Consider the following 25,503-nt stretch of genomic DNA (forward strand, 5'->3'; position numbering starts at 1 on the left):
CCCTGGTGGTCCAGTGGCTAAGACTCTGGTCTCCCAAGGCAGGAGCTAGATACTGCATGCCACAGCGAAGATCCCACACGCAGCAGGGAATATCCTGCTGCCAAATAAATAAATAAATATTTAAAAAAAATAAAGAGCAATCATAGTAAAATTAAACCTCAAGGAAACAAGAATTCTTATTTTGTACATTTAGAATTCATAACGTTACAAAGGTCTAGAAAACCATGTGCTATTTCTAAAAGTAATAAAATGGAAAGAACTATATCTGCTGTCTATACATTTAAATGATAAACATTTTTAAACGTATAAGAAAATTACCGGGACTTCCCTGGTGGCGCAGTGGTTAAGAATCCGCCTGCCAACTCAGGGGCACGGGTTTGAGCCCTGGTCCAGAAAGATCCCACATGCCATGGAGCAACTAAGCCTGTGCACCACAACTACTGAGCCTGCGTTCTAGAGCCTGTGAGCCACAATTACTGAAGCCCGTGAGCCTGGAGCCCATGCTCCACAAGAGAAGGAACCGCAGTGAGAAGCCTGCGCACCACAACAAAGAGTAGCCCTCGCTCGCTGCAACTAGAGAAAGCCCGAGTGCAGCAATGAAGACACAACAGAGCAAAAAAAAAAAAGAAAAAGAAAATTACTATCTCTTCAAGTTAGACACTATATCATATTTCTTTAATATTTTCACATTTATTCATCTCTTTAAGCAGCAAATTTATTAATTTGTCCATTTCCTACAGTGTGCCCTGTAGTGTGCTCAATGCTGAAAATACTAGGGTGAGTAAGAAAAATCCCTGTGCATAGTTTGGTTCAGGAGACTGAAAAGTGAAAAAATTATTGCAATATATAATAATGACATTACACTGTATAATTTATAATCAGCAGTATAATATCACTAGAGAGCATGACATAGAATACAAGGAAGGACCCACATGACCTGGGAAAGTTGATGAAAGCTTCTCCTAGGAGGTGACTCTTGAGAGATGAGTAGAGTTCACTTTTAAGATAAAGGGCAAAGGACAAAAGGTCATTCTAAGGGATAGGGTTAGGGAAAGCAGCACTAAATAGGAGAGGCACAAGCAAGTGTTTTGCCTTTTAGGAGAATGGGATGTAGATTAGAATAGTTTGAGGAAAGTGTGTTTTGTTGGGTATAACAAAAAATGAGATAGGAGGAGTAAATTTGGCTAATACTAAAGCCAAAGGGGACTAGGGTTAGGGGAGCAGGTGCCTAGGGCACACAATTTGGAAAGGTATTCTCTGGTTCAGACCAGTGCAAGATCCTTAGATATTAACCCCTAGGAAATTTTCTCCTTTCACCCTAGACCCTTGGCGAGAAAAAATTCTCTGGGGCAACAAGGAGTCATTAAAGAGCTACATGATTGGATTTGTGTTTTAGGAAGAGTTGTGTTCAGAAGTATGGCACTGTACTAGAGTAGACTGAGACTAGAGTCAGAAAAACTTGTTAGTGAACTCTCAAAATAGAAATAAAGAGAATCCATAGAGGAAACTTCCTAAGTTCTACCTCCCATGTAGTCGATTCAAAGTCTATTGATTTTTATCTCCTAAGTAGTTCTCACAGCCATCTCCACTGCTAGGCCCTTACCTTCCTTTGTCTGGATTCTGCAATAGTCTCCAAACTATGCTAATCATTACTATCCAAGTAATCTAATATATACATCTCATTATGTCGCTACCTTTCTCAAAGTTCTTCATGGATCTTTAGAGGGAAAAGTCTACTTAGCAGACATGATCACTCATGATCTGCCTTCTGCGTCTAGACTGTTCCGTTTCCCTGCCCTCAGTCTCTGCTCTAGTAATATCGACCCCTTACAAGTTCCCAAATTAGCACATGGCCTCTTGCTCATGTGCTTTCACCTATGCTGTTCTCTCTGCCTAAAAAAATCCTTCCCCGTCTGGCTCATCAGAAATCTTCTTTCTCAGCCTTTAAACCAATATCATGTGTGTGTGTGTGTGTGTGTGTGTGTGTGTGTGTGTGTGTGATATTGGGTTGACTTGACCCCCTATTTTTCTCTCTTGGAAACTTTCATTCCATTCATCCACATAATTGTCTTTGGAGCTGCTCTGTTCTTTTATGCCCCTGACCCTCTGGTTGAATGCCCCTAGGCATGCACTTAACCCAGGTGAAGACAATATGCCCATTATTTGGGATTTTTTAAACTAGGAACTCTGCTCTTAGAGTTGTAAGATGGAAAATTTAAGAAATGAATGAAAAAGAGATCATAATACCAGGGAAAAAAGCTAAAGCCTTTGCCTAAGATTTTGTCTGAGGAATAGAGAGGGATCCTTAGAAATATTCAGGGACAGTAATAAGAGAGAATAAAATTGGTTTCTGCTTACCCCCTACCAAATTCAGTTTGTTCATCAAATTAGGAACCACAGTTTCATTAGGTTTCTGTCACTTATAACCAAAAACATAAAGCCTCAGTTTAAATCAGGGTTTCTCAACAGTGGCACTAACAACGTTTTGGACTCTCCTGTCGTGTTAATGCAAAGGAATGTGACTCTTTTTTCCTCCAGTCCTCTTCAAGGATATTGCCAAATATCTACCAGGGGGCTAATATCCACTGTCCCCAGTTGAGAGACAGCAAATATTTGAGTCCTGCAATGCTGATCTCTGAGAATATTGTGAACAAGACAGAAATACTTACAGTTCAGAGAAGATAGGCAAAAAATTAGGTGCACACAAAAATCTTAAAATAATTCAAATTCATAATAAATTCTCTGAAAGAAACAAACAGGGTACTGAAATGAGAAATAATGGGGTGAAGAGTGCTACTTTAATTAATTAATTTGTTTGTTTAAGAGTGCTACTTTATTATTTTTAAAATAAATTTATTTATTTTTGGCTGCATTGGGTCTTCGTTGCTGTGCATGGGATTTCTCTAGTTGTGGTGAGCAGGGGCTACTCTTCGTTGCAGTGAGCGGGCTTCTCATTGCAGTGGCTTCTCTTGTTGCGGAGCATGGCTCTAGGCATGTGAGCTTCAGTAGTCATGGCACGCAGGCTCAGTAGTTGTGGCACATGGGCTTAGTTGCTCTGTGGCATGTGGGGTCTTCCCGGACCAGGGCTCGAACCCATGTCCCATGCATTGGCAGTCAGATTCTTAACCACTGCACCGCCAGGGAAGTCCAAGAGTGCTACTTTAAGCAGGGAATATCTAGGTAGGAATTAGGTAAATGAGGGATAGGAGTTTGGTATCAGGTCAAAGTATATCTGACAAAAGTGTGTCTGAGGGAACAGCATTTGCGAAGGCTTATTCAGTCTCAATTACATGAGCATTGAAATGTATGTTTTGTGCTTTGCTATTTTACTTGCCCTTAGTTGCAAAAAAGGAGAAAGTATTTGCTTTGATATTCTTTTCCTGCCCTGCCCCATCCCGGTCATCAGCCCCATTTGGAGAGCCTTCACTACCTGGCCTGATGCACAGCTCCAGGGCATACAGTTCACATCACATTGGACACGAATGGCACCTCCAGAGTTCTATACCAGAATTAGTGTGATTCAGCTGGGTGTTCACACTATGGAATCTATAATCTCTCCTCTCTGAGAGGGGAGTTGATAGATTTCCCAATGATAGCATCCTTCCTTACAGCCTACTGTTGAGGTATTATTTGAAGAAAAGTAAGGGATTAAGGATTCTAGATAAAGGGATAAAAGGATAAATGTAAACCATGAGTTCGCAGGGAGGGTGGGAATCCATGAACGCTAAAAGTGGGAGAGAGATTGCATTGTCAGAGTGCATTTGCTTCGTTTATAAGGACAGATCCACAGCAAGGATTTGACCTGGTGTCCACATGAGAGGCACTTGCCTGCTGTCATCTAGGCAATGAGCCACACCTGCCTTGAACAGTCACATCATTTGTCTTCCCTTTGCCTTAGGACCCCTGAAGGACAGGTAAGCCAAAGAGGATGTTGGTTATCAAGCAGGTTGGTGGGGAGACTTTGGGGTTGAGCTAAATTTGCTCACACTCTGCGGTAACATAACATGCCTGATACATTTTCCACGCAGGAATTTCTGGAGCAATGACTTTTGCCTTTTGTCTATTTAATTGTCTTATTGATTCATGGAAACACACACACACACACACACACACACACACATATATGCACACATATATACACACATTTATATATGAGCTCTTTATTAGTTATATTGGGTTGGCCAAAACATTTGTTTGGTTTTCCTCCGTAAGATGGCTCTAGTAGTGCTTAGGTGTCTTTAACTCCATTCGAGACAATTTTGTTAGATTGTATGTGACAGCTGCCATATCAGCATGCATTAAAAAAAAAAAAAAATTGGGCTTCCCTGGGCGCAGTGGTTGAGAGTCCGCCTGCCGATGCGGGGGGACACGGGTTCGTGCCCCGGTCCGGGAAGATCCCACGTGCCGCGGAGCGGCTGGGCCCGTGAGCCATGGCCGCTGAGCCTGCGCGTCCGGAGCCTGTGCTCCACAACGGGAGAGGCCACAACAGTGAGAGGCCCGCGTACCGCAAAAAAAAAAAAACTTATCAAAACTGGTGAATTTTTGTGTAGCCATTTTAATACGGAAGATGGAAGAAAAAAAGCAACATTTTTGGCATATTATGCTTTATTATTTCAAGAAAGGTAAAATCGCAACCGAAACGCAAAAAAAGATTTGTGCAGTGTATGGAGAAGGTGCTGTAACTGATCGAACGTGTCAGAAGTGGTTTGCGAAGTTTTGTGATGGAGATTTCTCGCTGGATGATGCTCCACGGTCGGGTAGACAAGTTGAAGTTGATAGCGATCACATTGAGACATTATTTGAGAACAATCAATGTTATACCACACAGGAGAGAGCCGACATACTCAAAATATCCAAATCAAGCGTTGAAAATCATTTGCACCAGCTTGGTTATGTGAATTGCTTTGATGTTTGGGTTTCACATAAGTTAAGCAAAAAAACCCTTCTTGACCATATTTCCGCATGAGATTCTCTACTTAAACGTAATGAAAACGTTCCATTTTTGAAACAAATTGTGACGGGCGATGAAAAGTGGACACTGTACGATAACGTGGAATGGAAGAGATCGTGGGGCAAGAGAAGTAAAACACCACCAACCACACCAAAGACCGGTCTTCAACCAAAGAAGGTGATGCTGTGTATATGGTGGGATTGGAAGGGAGTTTATTATGAGCTCCTTCCTGAAAACCAGACGATTAATTCCGACAAGTACTGCTCCCAATTAGACCAATTGAAAGCAGCACTCAACGAAAAGCGTCCGGAAAGAGTCAACAGAAAACGCATAATCTTCCATCAGGATAACACAAGACTGCATGTTTCTTTGATGACCAGGCAAAAGCTGTTACAGCTTGGCTGGCAAGTTCTGATTCATCCACCGTATTCACCAGACATTGCACCTTCGGATTTCCATTTATTTTGGTCTTTACAAAATTCTCTTAATGGAAAAAATTTCAGTTCCCTGGAAGACTGTAAAAGACACCTGGAACAGTTCTTTGCTCAAAAAGATAAAAAGTTTTGGGAAGTTGGAATCATGAAGTTGCCTGAAAAATGGCAGAAGGTAGTGGAATAAAACGGTGAATATGTTGTTCAATAAAGTTCATGGTGAAAATGAAAAATGTGTTTTTTATTTTTACATAAAAACTGAAGGAACTTTTTGGCCAACCCAATACATATTTAAAATATCTTCTATTTGCTGGCTTGATTTTTCATCTCTTAATGGTGTCTTTTGATGCAGAGATGAGTTTTTTATAGGTGACACCATTTTTGGCAGGAATATTACTAAATAAGGGAAACAGTTTCAAACCTCCTTTTTCAAAATGCTCTCTTCATTGTACAAATTTCTTTCCAAAAGCAGTTCTCACTCATTTTTGAAACACAACTTTTACTTTGGGGCCATAGGATAAATGTATATATTAAAAAAATTTTTTAATTAGCATATCGTTGACAGCTACTTGTCATCACAGCAAAGGTCAGAAAATTTAAAACACTTGTCTTTTTTCAAATAAACCTATAAAACTCTCCTTTAAGTCGGATAGTACTTCGCTACAAGACATCAGGGAACAAATGATTTTCATGATCGTTCTCTTATGTCTTTACAGAGGAATATAAACATTTAAAAACATTTAGATATTTGATTTTTTAAAAATAAAAATTAACCACATTGCTGACATACTGAAGCATGTAAACTGCAATATTTTGAAATATGCTGACCATCAGTGAACCCAGGATAGGTTGTGGTGCAAACTGAGGTCTTGGTGTCAATCCCTATATAGGATGCTGGCAAAACTTCATTTCTTCTATTTTTACCATATGAATAGAATTGAAAGCTCTCATATTCTCTATTTGTTTCTGATGGAGATTGAGCCTCTTACATAATGCTTGAGTACAAGCTCCCATTTGGGAGGCCAAAAAGATAGAGGTAAACAGACATGTTGAAACTGGCAATTTGAACAATTAATTAATATTAATTTAACTATTTTTATTATTTGCATATCAATCAATTGAACGGATTTTAACAGATCCATAAATTACAAGGCAGATCTCTTCAAATGCTCTAGTCACTAAGCAGATACTAAAGTTTCAATAAATATTTGATATGATCTTGATTTTGGCTTAAGGGAAAATGGGAGAGATGAATTTCTACTTTGTAGATGTGGAAAAAGAAACGCAATGACTTTCAGATAGTCTATGTCCTAAGACGTTGGGAGAAGAAAGAGGAGAGGAAGGGAAAAGGGTTGAATTGAATTAAGTAGTCTAATTTTTCTTTGCACAAGGTCGGAAACCTGAGGCCCTTCAGTGGACAGCCTTAACACAAATTCTGTAATGCATAGAGACAAACCTGCTAATGGTCGTAGTGTGACTGCAGAAGAGGGGAAGAACACGTGTAGAAACGAAAAGTGCCCCAGATCTAAAACTGCTCTGCACGTACGGTCCCTGTGCCGCTAGCTACTTTGTAAGTCCCAGCGGTGAGAGCAGCTTGGGTCTCCACACCTGGAGCCGTTCTCCGCGGCCACGCCCCAGAGGCGGGACGAGCTTTCCTCGAAGCCCCGCCCCTGCCCGCCCTCCTCGCCCTCCTGCGACGCCCTAGAAGCCGGTGGCGGTCGCGAAAACACCGGAAGGAGCTGGAGCCGTTGCGGGAAGTGGCCGGGAGGCTGGTATCCCGCAGGCTGAGCTGCGGGTCCGTTTTCCGGCCTTCCAGAAGCGACGCCGCCCCCTCCTAGGCCAGGGGAAGAAAAGAGGAGCTGGTGGGAGGTGCGGCCGCAGGCCACCGTCGGCCGCGCTGGCGGGGCCCGTGGGGAAGGCCGTGGAGGTGAGCGCGTAGCTGTTGGGAGGGGCGCGGGGTCGAAGTGCGCCTCGCCTGCAGCTAGGGATCGGTCTGTGTTTTCGCTCACGCGCGCCGGGGCTGTGGCTGCTGCAGCGGCCTCTTTTTCTTGGTTCGGGGTGGTGGTGGGTGCGCGGGTGGGTAGAAGGCCTAGGCCCCTCTGGTGCTCTGCGCTGCAGGGATGATTGGTGGCCTCCCCAGTAGGGGCGGTGGAGGATGCGAGTCAGTCGTAGATTTGAGGAAGGGTCCCCAGGGGGCGCTCCCCTGGGAAGCGGGAGGAAGGAGGGGTGAGAAGAGTCCCGAAGCGGGCCTCCACTCTTTTCCTCGGTCTCCGCATGCCGGCTTATCAGCCCAGCACGGTGGGCGCCGGCGACTGAAAGCCCCGCAGTGCGCTGGCTCCTGGTTTCTGGTTTCGCTTTGCGGCGTAGTTGGGGTGATCGGACCCATTCGTGCAGCCCCAGGGGTCCCGTTATTAATTGTTGTCAGCTGGAAAACCTAGGCGTCATCGTCACCGAAATTTTTCTTAGACGAATATTTAATCCTTACTGTTTCACCGGTTACTCCTTGCGGTCTGTCCATCCGCAGCTTTTGTTTGAGTCAGTTTCCATGGTGTGTGGTTTCCCAGACCGTTACTCTTACATATTTTACGTACTACAAAATGCTCTTCATTTGAATATTTACAGGGTGCAAATTGAGCTGTTGGATGACTATGGGTGTTTTGCACTCAAGTATTTTTAGGGTTTACGTCTCATATAATCAGTATAAGGCCGGGAAAATTGGGCCACAGGGGAAAACGCTGGCAGGAGCATAGGCTCTAAACTTACGATAAGGATCTCTAGACTTATTGCTTAATAGATGTATAGAATAGTAGAATTTTTTAGTTTAATCAGATTATTTTTCTTTTAAGGAAAACTTGTTTCAAAAAATAATGAGACTGTTCTAGTTCCACTTCTGGTTGAGACAACTGTATCATTTGGAAAGGTCTGACCAAAGCAGATAATAAGCTATTTGATTTGAACCTAATACGAATATTGTTAGTGAATTCATGCTATTAATATAAACATGGGGAAAACTAGGAATCTTATTGAAAGACAGTGCTAATTTTAAGGAAAAGTAATAGTAATAAGTTATACTACACCGGGGGCTTTATGTTATTTAATTTACTTTGGCAGGATTAAAATAAAAAGGACAGTACAAAAGTATTGCAGGAATAAACTATTTGACCTCTTGCCATATGCAAGAGGGATAGTCTACTTAAGATTGCTTCTTATTTTTGATCTGGTTTATAGCCAGCTTTCACTTTTTTGTCTTGAGCTCTTTATAACTTATGCCTTTATAACCTATTTGTAAAAAATAACTGCACATTTAATGACGTTAGATTGTAGGAAATAGATTATTTTAATCGTTTGAAATTCAGAGTTAAGGAGATAATTTTTACATTTATTTATTGTTAGAATTTTCAGTGACCTTTCACATATACAATCTTATTTGATCCTCATGCCAGTCCTCTGAGTTAGAAATGCCAAGAAGTAAAGTCTTTTCCCATGACAGAAGCATTTCGAGATTGTGTAAGGATCAGAATTTCCCTAAAGCCTGAAATAATCTTGAAGTAACCTTTGATATAAATTGGAATTCAGCTAAGTATTGGAACACTGTGAAGTATAACATGGGACAGACTCTGGACTCTTTGCAAGGAGATGAAGTACATACATGGTGAAAGATTTTTGGTGAGAAACATGAAATGTAGTCATTTCCCAAAAATAAAGGAATAAGTAACAGCTTTCTTTAGTGTTGTTTTTAAACTTTTTTTTTAAGTCTGCATGTGATTTCAGGAGCATTTTGATAAATAGGTTAGTCCCAAAGAGTCTGAGATAAGCTCAGTTTGTTTGTCTGTAAAAAGGAGCATGAATTTTATACTAATACTTAAGAATGCATATATAAAAATAAATGTTCTTTTCAAAAGTTACTCTAGAAGGCTATGTAGGTCAATATCTATGGGTCTATCAGGGAAAGAAAGCCCTTTGGAAAATAAAAAGAATGGAACATGGTTTCTACCCTTAAAGAATTTAAAGTCAGGCTTGTAGTCAAGTAGGGTAGGTTTTTACAGAACTGTGGTAAAATGTCTTATGACTATTACAATCAGGAATTTAGGTGAGGGAGACATTACCTGTGATTGAATCTTGATAGAGATGATATTTGAGATGAGTGAGCTTTGCAAGGTTTTCAACAGGCGAATATTGGAGAACATTTCTAAAAACAATAGATTATTGCGTTCCTGGAAAGGTACAACTTATATTTGAGAAAGGATCAGTACAACAGTTTGGCTGATAATAAGTTATGATTTATCTAAGTTAGAAATAGGAGATGAAAAAGACAAATTACGAAGGGCTTCATTGAAGATGTTTGGTTAGAAGAGGTATGTGATCCATATGAATGCAGAATGAGCTGTAATTGGGAGATGATTGAGACCAAGAGAACACTTGGGCAGCTTTAGGTTAAGCAAGATCTTGATAGTGTCACTTTTTTTTTTTGCAGTACGCGGGCCTCTCACTGTTGTGGCCTCTCCCGTTGCGGAGCACAGGCTCCGGACGCGCAGGCTCAGCGGCCATGGCTCACGGGCTCAGCCGCTCCGCGGCATGTGGGATCTTCCTGGACCAGGGCATGAACTCGTGTCCCCTGCATCGGCAGGCGGACTCACAGCCGCTGCGCCACCAGGGAAGCCCCGATAGTGTCACTTTTGTGGCCCTTGTAGTTTCTCCAAAGTGCTATCTTGTAAGCAGACCTTGAGATAACATGGGTGCAGGTGAGATGCCAGGAAGCACAAGTGAGGGAGTGGGTAAAGAGTCAGGAAAGGGAAAAAAAGCCAGTGATGGGCAACTGGGGGTTAATCCTGTGGAGATTTTTGTAGAGCTGCCTTAGAATTGTCCTACTAACTGAAGGGTAGATGGGGAGTTTTTCCACCTACTCCAGTCCTCACTGATGGAGATTGTTCTTGAAATGTTTCGAGCACTTCCCATTGTCTTAGCTAGGGTTGGGCAGGCTCCTGTTGGTGGAGGTGGGAAGCTGTCAGGATACTATCTGTACCAGCTGCAAGGTGAGCTGAAGGGATGGGGGCCGGATGTCAACTGTGTCTGTTAATAGGCATTCTTATTAAATAATCAAGATGTGAAATAAAAGCCTCAATTTAGGTGGAGATCTAGAAGAAATGTGAGTTGAGAAGTGATGGATAAAAGAAGCAAGCAGTAGAATTTGGTAACTGGTAGAATATAGAAAATGAGGAGGGATGCTAAAATGGCACTGAGGTTTGAGAGTTATGTAACTTGTGATTGAGGAGGGTTGACAGAAGGTCACTGACATTCAAATTAGTTATTTCAGGAGAATAAAGGAATTACAGTGTGTTGAAGAGTGTTGATAAAGTAGAGTGTAGGTGACCAGTCATTCAAAAGGGAAAGTAGGGTGGAGATTTGAACAGTGCTGCCACCCCTACTAGATACACAGTGTCTGACCCATACTTGATTGGGCCTTTGTTAAATTAGCCTCTAAATGCCTGGGGCTAGCGCGTCCTGAAATATGGCAGTTTGGTGAAAATATGAGACTGAATGTGACATAAGAAGATTTCTTACATTTTTTAACTATTTATAAAATCCTGAAGGAGGAATTGCTAATATTTTTAGTAGAGGCATTATTTAGATGAATAAATTCTGATTCTTTTTTATAATCAACAATATTCTGGTAAAGAAAAAAATTGGCAAAATTTCTTAGAGTGGTTCTTATTTGAATATGGTGCTTGCAATTGTTTTTCCATGATTCTACATGTTCTACTTAAGTAGTTTTAATGACTGTCCCATAATGTTGATATTCTGTTAATTTAATTACCCCTCCATCTTGCTCAGAAGTGACTTAGGGTGAAAATTACCATCAGCTGGTTTGTGCTTCGTTATATTCATTGATTCTTGTTCTCCATTTCTCTTCCTCTTGCTTCCTCCCTCTTCTCTCTTCCCCCTCTGCCTAGTGTTTGTCACAATTATTTCAACTAGATAAGGCTACAGTTGACTATACTTTGCTGTTATTGGACAGATTTTTTTTCTTTGTAGGAAATGCTGATTAATGTTTACAAATCTTGATTAAGGAATTTTATTTAAAGCGAGGTTGCCAGGTTGGAGCTATGCTTTTGGGTGGTTTATTGTGGCAGTGTTAAGAATAGGTTCTAGAACAGCTAGATTGCAGGTAGAGCAAGCAATTAGGAGATTATATAGTTCTCTTAATAGACTCAGTAAGCCTCTCATTAATTAGACTGTTAAGGGTCAAAGGGACAGATGTTTTTAAGAAAAGGGAAATTAGAAGATTAGTACTAAATTTCTTTTTCTTTGTTATGGTTTGAACGAAAATTAAGAATGATTAGGGGAAGAGTTATAGGACTGTAAGATCTGTGTGAAGATTTTAAGGAGTTTGTGTTTGCTAGAATATTTGTTTAAAGGACAAGAAACACAGTTCTTAAAAGTGCTCATCAGGGGACTTCCCTGGTGGCACATTGTTTAAGAATCTGCTTGCCAATGCAGGGGACACGGGTTTAAGCCCTGGTCGGGGAAGCTCACATGCCGCGGAGCAACTAAGCCTGTGCACCACAACTACTGAGCCCGTGTGCCACAACTACTGAAGCCTGCGCGCCTAGAGCCCATGATCCGCAACAAAAGAAGCCACTGCAATGAGAAGGCCGTGCACCACAACGAAGAGTATCTCCCGCTCGCCGAAAGTAGAGAAAGCCTGCGCACAGCAACAAAGACCCAACGCAGCCATAAATAAATAAATAAATTTAAAAATAAAACAGTGCTCATCAGGGGACTTCCCTGGTGGTGCAGTGGATAAGACTCCACGTCTTATCCACTGGGGGCCCGGGTTCAATCCCTGGTAAGGGAACTAGATCCCACATGTGTGCTGCAACTAAGAGTTCGCATGCCACAACTAAGGAGCCCATGAGCCACAACTTAAGACCCGGCACAACCAAACAAATAAATATATTTTTTTAAAAAGTGCTCATCAGCATATTTTATAGGTTAAAAGTCTCCACGGACTCTTATTATGGATTGATTTAGAATAAAATAAACCTTTCTGCCTATTGTACTCTTTGCTGATATTAATACTTCTATTGTCAATGTTTTTGGCTTGCTTTTGTTGTATAGTAATTTTCTTCTATGGTAAATATGGAAAAAAAGCTGTAAGGTTATTATAATGTTGTATTTTTACAATTAAAATAATTTTGAAACCTAGTATTTAAAATAGTACAGTTGGGCTTCCCTGCTGGCACAGTGGTTAAGAATCCACCTGCCAGTGCAGGGGACATGGGTTCGAGCTCTGGTCCAGGAAGATCCCACATGCTGCGGAGCAACTAAGCCTGTGCGCCACAGCTACTGAGCCTGCGCTCTAGAGCCTGCAAACCGCAACTACTGAGTCCACAAGCCACAACTACCGAAGCCTGCCCACCTAGAGCCCGTGCTCCGCAACAAGAGAAGGCACCGCAATGAGAAGCACATGCACTGCAACGAAGAGCAGCCCCCACTTGCCTCAACTAGAAGAAAGCCGCACACAGCAACGAAGACCCAACACAGCTAAAAATAATAAATAAAATTAAAAATAAAATAAAATAGTACAGTTGGGGGCTTCCAGGGTGGTGTAGTGGTTAAGAATCCTCCTACCAATGCAGGGGACATGGGTTCGATCCTTGGTCCGGGAAGATCCCACGTGCCCCGGAACAACCAAGCCCGTGCACCACAACTACTGAGCCGTGCGCTCTAGTGCCTGCGAGCCACAACTACTGAAGCCCACGCGCCTAGAGCCCGTGCTCCACAACAAGAGAAGCCACCACAATGAGAAGCCCGCGCACTGCAACAAAGAGTAGCCCCCGCTCGCTGCAACTAGAGAAATCCCAGGCAGAACAACAAAGACCCAGTGCAGCCAAAAATAAATAATTATTTTTAAAAAAACAGTTTAAAAAAGTAAAAGATAAAATAGTACAGTTGGACTAGTCAGATTAGTTGTAGTAATGGAACAGTTGTATAGGTTGAAACTACTGACAGGCAAATCAGTTTTTCTGTAGTCAGAGAATCTTAGAATTGACTTTAGGGCAAAATGCTGTCCTTTGAAACACCTGACAGTTGGTCTTCCAGCCTCTGTGTGTAACAATGATGGGGAACATCCTACTTCCCAAGGTTCCACCTTCCATTTTTATATAACTCTAATTGTTGAAAATCTTCACCATTGACTGGAGTTGCTATTTCTAAATTTCTCAAGTTACGTAAAAAAGAAAAGATCTCTCTTACTTTGGTCATAATGTCCAAATAATTGGAATGCATATATCAAGTCCTCCAACTTTTTTTTTTTTTTGGCTGCTTGGAGCGACTTACAGAATTGTAGTCCCCCAGCCTAGGGCCTGGGCAGTGAAAGTGCCGAGTCCTAACCGCTGGACCGCCAGGGAACTCCCCTCAAGTCCTCCAACTTTTGCCTTCCGCTGTCTAAACATAACATCCATACTTTCAATTTTTGCTTATAATAGTTAACATTTATTGAGTGCTTACTCTCACCCTGTTCGAAGTAATTTATATATGTTAACAAATGTGTTATATAACACACCCCCAACTCCACGAGGTAGATTTTTGTAATTATCTCAATTTTATAGATGAGGGAACTGAGGCACGGAGAGGTGACTTAACCCTGGTCACAAACCTAGGACATAGTGGAGCTTGGATTTGAACCCAGGTAGCCTTGCTCCGGAAACTTTACTTTTAGCCATAGTGTTGTCTTTATGAGGATACAGTTTTCAAATTATTTAAGACTGTCTATGGAAGGCATTTGTATTCTGTAGCTTTTAACGTTCTTCATAAATAAAACGTTCACTAAATAATCTACTTAGTTTATGAGTACAATAAGACTGGCTTCTCTTTTTATTGTGAAACCTATTCTGTTGATAAATTGAGTGAGAACTGCACTGTTGTTTCCTTCATCTTTTAGCATCTAGAATCTAAATACCTGAAACCCTTTTTTTGGCCTTACTTTAGACAGTAGACTCTTTTTTTTAAAATTAATTAATTAATTAATTTATTTTTGGGTGTGTTGGGTCTTCGTTTCTGTGCGAGGGCTTTCTCTAGTTGCGGCGAGCAGGGGCCACTCTTCAACGCGGTACGTGGGCCTCTCACTATCGCGGCCTCTCTTGTTGCGGAGCACAGGCTCCAGACGCGCAGGCTCAGTAGTTGTGGCTCACGGGCCCAGTCGCTCCACGGCATGTGGGGTCCTCCCAGACCAGGGCTCGAATCCGTGTCCCCTGCATTGGCAGGCAGATTCTCAACCCCTGTGCCACCAGGGAAGCCCCTGACAGTAGACTCTTTTAATGCCAATATAGAATACTATATCCATCCTTGTTAATCTTAGCTCATTTTTCTAAATAAAATGTCATTTCTTTAATTATTTTTATAATTTTATAATTAGATTTAACTAGCCTGTCTTCTGTGTCTTTATCCAGATTTTTGTTAAGAATTTTGAACAGTTCTGCCATCTGCTAATACAGAGTTTCTTCTGGATTCATATTAATCTTCTGTGTAACTAATAAATTAGCAACCAGTTCTCATGACAAGTTTTTTTGTCACAGTCGCTTGATTCTGATTCTTTATAAATAGCTTTACTTTTTGGAATAGACTAGATAATGGAATACAGGCAGTTTTTCAATATTAAAAGGTTCTCCTTAGGTTACCAACTATGTCTTGATGTGTAACAAATATTAATAACACTGGTCCCTGTGCTTTTCCTGTATTAAAACTTGAATGTCTGCTATTCTTTTATTAGGATGACCGGGTCAGAATTTGGGGCCTGAAGATTTGGGGATTGTACTGCTAAAAAGTAATTATCTTCCCCACCCCCTTAAAAGTAATATCTTCAGAAGCAGTTTTGAATCTACAGATGGGCACTTGAGCCCCTGCCAAAGCTGTACATCATACAGCATGATGCTGTCATTTCAACCTGGAAGATTTTTCAGTTGTTATTACCATCATTATTGCTGAGGAGATTTCAAATTGTCCAGATAGGGTAGATAGAGGGAAAAGTTGTCTGATAAAAGATTGCAAAGGTCAGGACAAATTGAGGTCAAATTATGGAAAGCCTTAATTTCCATGCACAGTTTGAATATCTTTTGCTCTCTAGTAATTCCCAGCCTGTGATCCCCAAGCTTCCAGAGGAGTCTTAGAGTTTTGTAGGTTAATAGTTTTGTAGATTTGTATATTTTGGAGATTAAACCCTTGTTGGTTTCTTCACTTGCATATATTTTCTTCCATTCTGAGGGTTGGCTTTTTGTTTTGTTTATGGTTTCCTTTGCTGTGCAAAAGCTTTTAAGTTTAATTAGATCCCATTTGTTTATTTTTGTTTTAATTTTCATTACTCTAGGAAGTGGATCAAAAAAGACCTTGTTGCAGTTTATGTCAAAGAGTGTTCTGCCTATGTTTTCCTGTAAGAGTTTTATAGTGTCTGGCCTTACATTTAGGTCTTTGATCCATTTTAAGTTTATTTTTGTGTATGATGTTTGGGAGTGTTCTAATTTCATTCTTTTACATGTAGCTGTCCAGTTTTCCCAGCATCGCTTATTGAAGAGACTGTCTTTTCTCCATTGTATATTCTTACCTCCTTCGTCATAGATTAGGTGACAGTAGGTGCGTGGGTTTATCTCTGGGCTTTTTACCCTGTTCCATTGATCTGTATTTCTGTTTTTGTGCCAGTACCATACTCTCTCGATTACTGTAGCTTTGTAGTATAGTCTGAAGTCAGGGAGCCTGATTCCTCCAGTTCCATTTTTCTTTCTCAAGATTGCTTTGGCCATTTGGGGTCTTTTGTGTTTCCATACAAATTGTAAAATGTTTTGTTCTAATTCTATGAAAAAATGCCATTGGTAATTTGATGGGGATTGCATTGAATCTGTAGATCGCTTTGGGTAGTATAGTCATTTTCATAGTATTGATTGTTCTGATCCAAGAACATCGTATATCTCTCCATCTGTTTGTTCATCTTTGATTTTTTTCATCAGTATCTTATAGTTTTCTTTTGTAAAAAATAAATTTATTTATTTTTATGTATTTGGCTGTGTCAGGTCTTAGTTCCAGCGTGCAGAATCTTTGTTGCGGCATGTGGGATCTGTTGTTTCAGTGAGCAGGCTTCTCTCTAGTTGTGGTGTGTGGGCTCTTGAGCGTGGGGGCTCAGTAGTTGCGGCACGCGGGCTCTCTAGTTGTGGTGCACAGGCTCCAGAGCATGCAGGCTTAGTTGCCCCATGACGTGTGATCTTACTTCCGCAACCAGAGATCGAACCCGTGTCCCCTGCATTGGAAGGCGGATTCTTAACCACTGGACCACGAGGGAAGTTCCAGTATCTTATAGCTTTCTGAGTACAGGTCTTTGGCCTCCTTAGGTGGGTTTATTCATAGGTGTTTTATTCTTTTTGTTGTGATGGTAAATGGGACTATTTCCTTAATTTCTCTTTCTGATCTTTCGTTGTTAGTGTATAGGAATGCAAGAGATTTCTGTGTATTAATTTTGTATCCTGCAACTTTACCAAATTCATTGATTAGCTCTAGTAGTTTTCTAATAGCATCTTTAGGATTTTCTGTGTATAGTATCATGTTATCTGCAAATTAATTCTCATTAAGCTGTTTAAATACCAGAACATTAATAGCAGAATGGAGAGAACTGATCTTTCTCTATTCCCCCTTTCTTCTTTGCTGTGAGGCAACATTCTGAGTACATAACCTTCAAAACTGTATTTTTATCCTTTTACAGTGGATATGTACATATAGATACAATGTGCTATTATGCATGTTTTGTTTTGGGGCTTTATTTTTTTTGAACATTGTTTTCTTATTTTTTTTTTATTTTAACTGAAGTATAATTTACAATGTTGTATTAGTTTCCGGTGTACAGCAAAGTGATTCTGTTGTACATATATATATTTTTCACATTTTTTCCGTTATAGTTTATTACAGGATAATTAAATATAGTTCCCTGTGCTATACAGTAGGACCTTGTTTACCTGTTTTATATATAGTAGTTTGTATCTGATAATCCCAAACTCCTAAGGTATTCTTCCCTCAGGTTTTAAATTTTTACTTCAGTGGTATCATAGAGAATGTATTATTTTGCATCTTCCTTTTTTTCCATTCAACATTATGTCCTTTAGATCTATTCATGTTGATAAATTATCCATCCAGTTCATGAAGTTAAACTTATGTGTAGTGTTCAGTCATGAATATATATACATATATATATACGTATATATATGTATATATATATCCAACCTTGTATTGATGCACTTAAAACATTTTACAGTCAAAAGTGAGATAACATACTGTCTAGAAAGCAGTGAGAAGAACATTTCCATCCCATTGGCAAACATTGGTATTAAGAAGAAAATGTATAGTTTAAATACTTTTATTATTAAGTAAATAAAACTAAGAGAATTCAGTTCCCATATTTAGGGATTAAGAAAATAAAACAGAAACCAAATAGGACATGGGGATTAAAGATAAAACGGTAATTAATGGAAGTGGAAACAACAAAACAAAAATAGTGGGAAGGATAAATCCCAAAGCTGGTTCTTTGCAAGGACTGATGAATTAGATAAACCTCATATAGAAGAGAAGAAAATGGAGTAAAAATATGCAATATTAGGAATGAGGAAGGAGACATCATAGATACCCAGGTATAGGAGAGGTTAACGGAATTTTATGCAAACCTTCTTGAGAATACTACATGTTATGCCATGATGCCAAAGTTGAAAGTCAAGATTAATGGATAATTTTTTTTTTTTTTTTTTTGTGGTACGCGGGCCTCTCACTGTTGTGGCCTCTCCCACTGCAGAGCACAGGCTCCGGACGCGCAGGCTCAGCGGCCATGGCTCATGGGCCCAGCCGCTCTGCGGCACGTGGGATCTTCCCGGACCGGGGCACGAACCCATGTCCCCTGCATCGGCAGGCGGACTCTCAACCACTGCGCCACCAGGGAAGCCCTAATGGATAATTTTATACCAAAATATAAATTAATAAAATTGACCCAAGAAGCAGAAAAGTTGAATTGACCAGTTCTTGCTCAAGGATTGAAAAGGTCATTGAAGATCTGTCCTTGAAAGAGGCAGCATAACAGATGGTTTCACAGCTGACTTTTATTTAGTTTATAAACAACATATAGTTTTTTTAAAAAACTGTATTGTATGTTATTAAAGATGCAAAGCTACTCAGTGCATTCTGTGAAGTACACATATTGGGTTAGCCAAAAAGTTCGTACGGGTTTCTCCATAAGATGTTACAAACTTTTTGGCCAGCCCGATACTTTTATCCCTGATTAAAAATGCTATCAAAAAAGGTCAATCTCACTTACATCTAGAAATGCATAATTTCTAAATACAATATTAGCCAATAGAATCTAGATATGAAATAACGGACTAATAGTACATTTTGACCCAGTAGGGTGTATTACATCAGTGCAAGGATCCTTAGTATCAAGTCTGTTAATATAATAGATAATATCAACAAATGAAACAAGGAGTCTAGGAAGCCATCAGTAGCTGCTGAAAAGACATTTAAAAAAAAAAAATCTTTATTGGAGTATAATTGCTTTACAATGTTGTGTTAGTTTCTGCTGTATAACAAAGTGAATCAGCTATATGCATATGTATATCCCCATATCTCCTCCCTCTTGAGTCTCCCTCCCACCCTATTTATCCCACCCCTGTAGGTGGTCACAAAGCACCAAGCTGATCTCCCTGTGCTATGCAGCTGCTTCCCACTAGGTATCTATTTTACATTTGGTAGTGTATATATGTCAGTGTTACTCTTTCACTTCATCCCACCTTCCCTTTCCCCATGTCCGCAAGTCCATTCTCCACATCTGTGTCTTTATTCCTGTCCTGGCCATAGGTTCATGAGAACCTTTTTTTTTTTTTTTTTAAGATTCCATATATATGTGTTAGCATGTGGTATTTGTTTTTCTCTTTCTGGCTTACTTCAGTCTGTATGACGGACTCTAGGTCCATCCACTTCACTACAGGTAACTCAATTTCGTTTCTTTTTATGGCTGAGCAATATTCCATTGTATATATGTGCCACATCTTCTGTATCCATTCATCTGTCTATGGACACTTAGGTTGCTTCCATGTCCTGGCTATTGTAAATAGTGCTGCAGTGAACATTGTGTTACATGACTCTTTTTGAATTATGGTTTTCTCAGTGTATATGTTTGGGATTTTTGGGTTATGTAGTAGTTCTATTTTTAGTTTTCTAAGGAACCTCCATACTGTTCTTCATAGAGGCTGTGTCAATTTACATTCCCACCAACAGTGCAAGAGGGTTCCTTTTTCTCCACACCCTCTCCAGCATTTGTTTTTTGTAGACCTTGTGATAATGGCCATTCTGACCAGTGTGAGGTGATACCTCATTGTAGTTGTGATTTGCCTTTCTCTAATGATTAGTGATGTTGAGCATCTTTTTTTTTTTTTTCCTGTACGCGGGCCTCTCACTGCCGTGGCCTCTCCTGTTGCGGAGCACAGGCTCCGGACGCGCAGGCTCAGCGGCCATGGCTCACAGGCCCAGGCGCTCCGTGGCATGTGGGATCTTCCCGGATGGGGGCACGAACCCGTGTCCCCTGCATCAGCAGGCAGACTCTCAACAACTGCGCCACCAGGGAAGCCCGAGCATCTTTTCATGTGTTTGTTGGCAATCTGTATACTTTTTTTGGAGAAATGTCTGTTTAGGTCTTCTGCCCATTTTTGAATTGGGTTTTTTGATACTAAGCTGAATGAACTGCTTGTATATTTTGGAGATTAATCCTTTGTCAGTTGCTTCGTTTGCAAATATTTTGTCCCATTCTGAGGATTGTCTTTTTGTCTTGTTTATGGTTTCCTTTGCTGTGCAAAACCTGTTAAGTTTCATTAGGTCCCATTTGTTTATTTTTGTTTTTATTTCCATTTCTCTAGGAGGTGGGTCAAAAAGGATCTTGCTGTGACTTATGTCATAGAGTGTTCTGCCTGTGTTTTCCTCTAAGAATTGTGTAGTGTCTGGTCTTATATTTAGGTCTTTAATCCATTTTGTGTTTATTTTTGTGTATGGTGTTAGGAAGTGTTCTAGTTTCATTCTTTTACATGTAGCTGTCCAATTTGCCCAGCACCACTTATTGAAGGGACTGTCTTTTCTCCATTTTATACTCTTGCCTCCTTTATCAAAGATAAGGTGACCATATGTGTGTGGGTTTATCTCTGGGCTTTCTATTCTGTTCCATTGATCTATGTTTCTGTTTTTTGTGGCAGTACCATACTGTCTTGATTACTGTAGCTTTGTAGTATAGTCTGAAGTCAGGGAGCCTGATTCCTCCAGCTCTGTTATTCTTTCTCAAGATTGCTTTGGCTATTCGGGGTCTTTTGTGTTTCCATACAAATTGTGAAATTTTTTGTTCTAGTTCTGTGAAAAATGCCATTTGTAGTTTGATAGGGATTGCACTGAATCTGTAGATTGCTTTGGGTAGTCCAGTCACTTTTACAATGTTGATTCTTCCAATCCAAGAATGTGGTATATCTCTCCATTTGTTTGTATCATCTTTAATTTCTTTCATCAGCATCATAGTTTTCTGTGTACAGGTCTTTTGTCTCCTTAGGTAGGTTTATTCCTAGGTGTTTTAGTCTTTTTGTTGCAGTGGTAAATGGGAGTGTTTCCTTAATTTCTCTTTCAGATTTTTCATCATTAGTGTATAGGCATGCAAGAGATTTCTGTTCATTAATCTTGTATCCTGGTACTTTACCAGATTCATTGATTAGCTCTAGTAGTTTTCTGGTAGCATCTTTAGGATTTTCTATGTATAGTATCATGTCATCTGCAAACAGTGAAAGCTTTGCTTCTTCTTTTCTCATTTGGATTCCTTTTATTTCTTTTTCTTCTCTGATTGCTGTGGGTAAAACTTCCAAAATATGTTGAATAATAGTGGTGAGAGTGGGCAACTTTGTCTTGTTCCTGATCGTAGAGGAAATGGTTTCAGTTTTTCACCATTGAGAACGATGTTGGCTCTGGGTTTGTCATATATGGCCTTTATTATGTTGCGGTAAGTTCCCTCTATGCCTACTTTCTGGAGTGTTTTTGTCATAAATGGGTGTGGAATTTTGTGGAAAGCTTTTTCCGCATTTATTGAGATGATCATATGGTTTTTATTTTTCAGTTTGTTAGTATGGTGTATCACATTGTTTGATTTGCATATATTGAAGTCCTTGCATTCCTGGGATAAACCCCACTTGATCATGGTGTATGATCCTTTTAATGTGTTGTTGGATTCTGTTTGCTAGTATTTTGTTGAGGATTTTTGCATTTATGTTCATCAGAGATATTGGCTTGCAGTTTTCTTTTTTTGTGACATCTTTGTCTGGTTTAGGTATCAGGGTGATGGTGGCCTCATAAAATGAGTTTGGGAGTGTTCCTCCCTCTGCTATATTTTGGAAGAGTTTGAGAAGGATAGGTGTTAGCTCTTTTCTAAATGTTTGATAGAATTCGCCTGTGAAGCCATCTGGCTCTGGGCTTTTGTTTGTTGGAAGATTTTCAATCACAGTTTCAGTTTCAGTGCTTGTGAGTCGTCTGTTTATATTTTCTGTTCCTTCTTGGTTCAGTCTCAGAAGGTTGTGCTTTTCTAAGAATTTGTCCATTTCTTCCAGGTTGTCCATTTTATTGGCATATAGTTGCTTGTAGCAATCTCTCACAATCCTTTGTATTTCTGCAGTGTCTATTGTTACTTCTCATTTTTCATTTCTAATTCTGTTGATTTGAGTCTTCTCCCTTTTTTTCTTCATGCGTCTGGCTAATGGCTTATCAATTTTGTTTATCTTCTCAAAGAACCAGATTTTAGTTTTATTGATCTTTGCTATTGTTTCCTTCATTTCTTTTTCACTTATTTCTGATGTGATCTTTATGATTTCTTTCGTTCTGCTAACTTTGGGGGGGGTTTGCTTCTTTTTTCTTTAATTGCTTTAGGTGTAAGTTTAGGTTGTTTATTTGAGATTTTTTTTTTGTTTCTTGTAGGATTGTATTGCTTTTAACTTCTCTCTTAGAACTGCTTTTGCTGCATCCCATAGGTTTTGGGTCATCATTGTTTTCATTGTCATTTGTTTCTAGGTATTATTTGATTTCCTCTTTGATTTCCTCAGTGATCTCTTGGTTATTTAGTGACGTATTATTTAGACTCCATGTTTTTGTATTTTTTACAGTTGTTTTCCTGTAATTGATATCTATTCTCATAGTGTTGTGATCAGAAAAGGTACTTGATATGATTTCAGGTTTCTAAAATTTACCAAGGCTTGATTTGTGACCCAAGATATGGTCTATCCTGGAGAATGTTCCATGCGCAGTAGAGAAGAAAGTGTATTGTGTTGTTTTTGGATGGAATGTCCTACAAATATCAGTTAAGTCCATTTTGTTTAATGTGTCATTTAAAGTTTTTGTTCCTTATTTATTTTCATTTTGGATGATCTGTGCATTGGTGAAAGTGGGATATTAAAGTCCCCTACTATGATTGTGTTACTATTTCCTCTTTTATGGCTGTTAGCATTTGCCTTACGTATTGAGATTCTCCTATATTGGGTGCATAAATATTTACAATTGTTATATCTTCTTGGATTGATCCCTTGATCATTTTGTAGTGTCCTTCATTGTCTCTTTTAATAGTCTTTATTTAAAGTCTATTTTGTCTGATACAAGAATTGCTACTCCAGCTTTCTTTTGATTTCCATTTGCATGGAATATCTTTTTCCATCCCCTCACTTTCAGTCTGTATGTGTCCCTAGGTCTGAAGTGGGTCTCTTGTAAACAGCAGATATATGGGTCTTGTTTTTGTATCTGTTGAGCCAGTATATGTGTTTTGGTTGGAGCATTTATTCATTTACATTTAATGGAATCATCAATATGTATGTTCCTATTACCATTTTCTTCATTATTTTGGGTTTGTTTTTGTAGGTCTTTTCCTTCTCTTGTGTTTCCTTCCTAGAGAAGTTCCTTTAGCATTTGTTGTAAAGTTGGTTTGGTGGTGCTGAATTCTCTTAACTTTTGCTTATCTGTAAGCATTTTAATTTCTCCATTGAATTTGAATAAGATCCTTGCTGACTAGAGTATTCTTTGTTGTAGGTTTTTCCCTTTCATCACTTTGAATATGTCCTGCCACTCCCTTCTGGCTTGCAGAGTTTCTTCTGAAAGATCATCTGTTAACCTTATGGGGATTCCCTTGGTTATTTGCTGCTTTTCTCTTGCTGCTTTTAATATTTTTTTTGTAGTTAATTTTTGATAGTTTGATTAATATGTGTCTCAGAGTGTCTCTCTTTGGGTTCATCCTGTATGGGACTCTCTGTGGTTCCTGCACTTGATTGACTATTTCCTTTCCCATGTTAGGGAAGTTTTCGACTGTAATCTCTTCAGGTATTTTCTCAGTCCCTTTCTTTTTCTCTTCTTCTTCTGGGACCCCTAAAATTGAATGTTGGTGCGTTTAATGTTGTCCCAGACGTCTCTGAGACTGTCCTCAATTCTTTTCATTCTTTTTTCTTTATTTTCCTCCCTAGTAGTTATTTCCACCATTTTATCTTCCAGGTCAGTTATCTGTTCTTCTGCCCTGTTATTCTGCTATTGATTCCTTCTACAGTATTTTTAATGTCAGTAATTCTGTTGTTAATCACTGTTTGTTTCCTCTTTAGTTCTTCTAGAACCTTGTTAAATATTTCTTGTGTTTTCTCCATTGTGTTTCCGAGATTTTGGATCATCTTTACTATCATTACTCTGAATTATTTTTCAGGTAGGTTGCCTATTTCGTCTTCATTTATTTGGTCTTGTAGGTTTTTACCTTGCTCCTTCATCTGTAACATATATATATATTTTTTAAAATTAAATTAAATTTATTTATTTATTTTTGGCTGTGTTGGGTCTTCATTTCTGTGCGAGGGCTTTCTCTAGTTGCGGCGAGCAGGGGCCACTCTTCATCGCGGTGCACGGGCCTCTCACTGTCGTGGCCTCTCTTGTTGTGGAGCACAAGCTCCAGACACGCAGGCTCAGTAGTTGTGGCTCACAGGCTTAGTTGCTCCATGGTATGTGGGATCTTCCCAGACCAGGGCTTGAACCCGTGTCCCCTGCATTGGCAGGCACATTCTCAACCACTGCACCACCAGGGAAGCCCTGTAACATATTTTTTTGTCGTTTCTTTTCTTTTTTCTTTTTTCTTTTTTTTTTTTTTTGATGGATGGATGGTGCTGTATTCCTGTCTTACTGGTTGTTTGGCCTGAGACATCCAGCAATAGAGTTTGGAGGCAGTTGGTTAGAGCTGGGTCTTGGTGCTGAGATGAGGACCTCTGGGGGGCCTCACTCTGGTTAATATTCCCTGGGGTCTGAAGTTCTCTGTTAGTCCAGTGAGTTCGACTTGGAACTCCCACCACGGGAGCTTGGGCCTGACCTCCAGCCTGGGAATTGAGATCCCGCAAGATGGTCGCTGGGGGTTCCTCCCGTCCCCTTAGGTCTCTGTGGTCCCCCACCAGTGCCTGGTAGGTGCCCTAATTGTGAGGAGATGTGAATTCCACGTCCTCCTAGTACACCATCTTGACTTCGCCGTGAAAAGACATTCGATAGAGTTCATTAATACCATTTCTAAGTAATATAATAATATAAATCAACTATACTTCAGTTTTTAAAATTAATTTATTTTATTTTTGACTGCATTGGGTCTTTGTTTTTCTAGTGGCCAGCGGTGGCAACTCTTCATTGTGGTGCGCGGGCTTTTCATTTCAGTGGCTTCTCTTGTTGCAGAGCACAGGCTCTAGGCACGTGGGCTTCAGTAGTTGCAGCACAGGGGTTCAGTAGTTGTGGCTCTCAGGTTCTAGAGCACAGGGTCTGTAGTTGTGGCGCATGGGCTTAGTTGCTCTATGGCATGTGGGATCTTCCCAGAGCAGGGGCTTGAAGCTGTGTCCCCTACATTGGCAGGCAGATTCTTAACCAGTGTGCCACCAAGGAAGTCCCTGTACTTCAATTTAGAAGACCATTTCTGATTTTAAAAATGTAAGTACACTAAGAATGGAAAAAAATTATAGCAGATATCCTAAATGGCAAAACATTAATATAAGGACCCTGACATGGATGCTTACAGTCACCTTTATATTC

At 39.9% G+C, this 25,503-nt stretch overlaps 1 protein-coding gene and 1 long non-coding RNA gene across 8 annotated transcripts in view; both read left to right on the forward strand.

Moving 5' to 3' along the window:
* Nucleotides 1-25,503, forward strand: part of USP33 (ubiquitin specific peptidase 33) — an 89,341-nt gene that overhangs the window by 11,076 nt on the left and 52,762 nt on the right. For 4 of the 7 annotated variants that reach the window (XR_004476890.2, XR_007476145.1, XM_049707078.1 and 1 more), the window contains exon 2: nt 3,783-3,914. Coding sequence is in view for 3 of the 7 variants with exons in the window: in XM_049707078.1 (XP_049563035.1) it covers nt 3,846-3,914 (69 nt within the window). In the remaining 4 variants the exon portion in view is untranslated. Of the gene's footprint in view, nt 1-3,777; nt 3,915-7,073; nt 7,310-25,503 lie in introns of those variants that run through there. The other 3 variants (XM_033405918.2, XM_033405921.2, XM_033405922.2) reach the window with 3 other exon arrangements.
* On the forward strand, nt 7,554-17,076 carry LOC125963802 (uncharacterized). The gene is made up of 2 exons (XR_007476213.1): nt 7,554-10,093; nt 11,881-17,076. It is a non-coding gene; the product is annotated as an uncharacterized LOC125963802 (long non-coding RNA).

The sequence above is a fragment of the Orcinus orca genome, chromosome 1 (genome assembly GCF_937001465.1).
Source record: "Orcinus orca chromosome 1, mOrcOrc1.1, whole genome shotgun sequence".
Lineage (NCBI taxonomy): Eukaryota > Metazoa > Chordata > Mammalia > Artiodactyla > Delphinidae > Orcinus > Orcinus orca.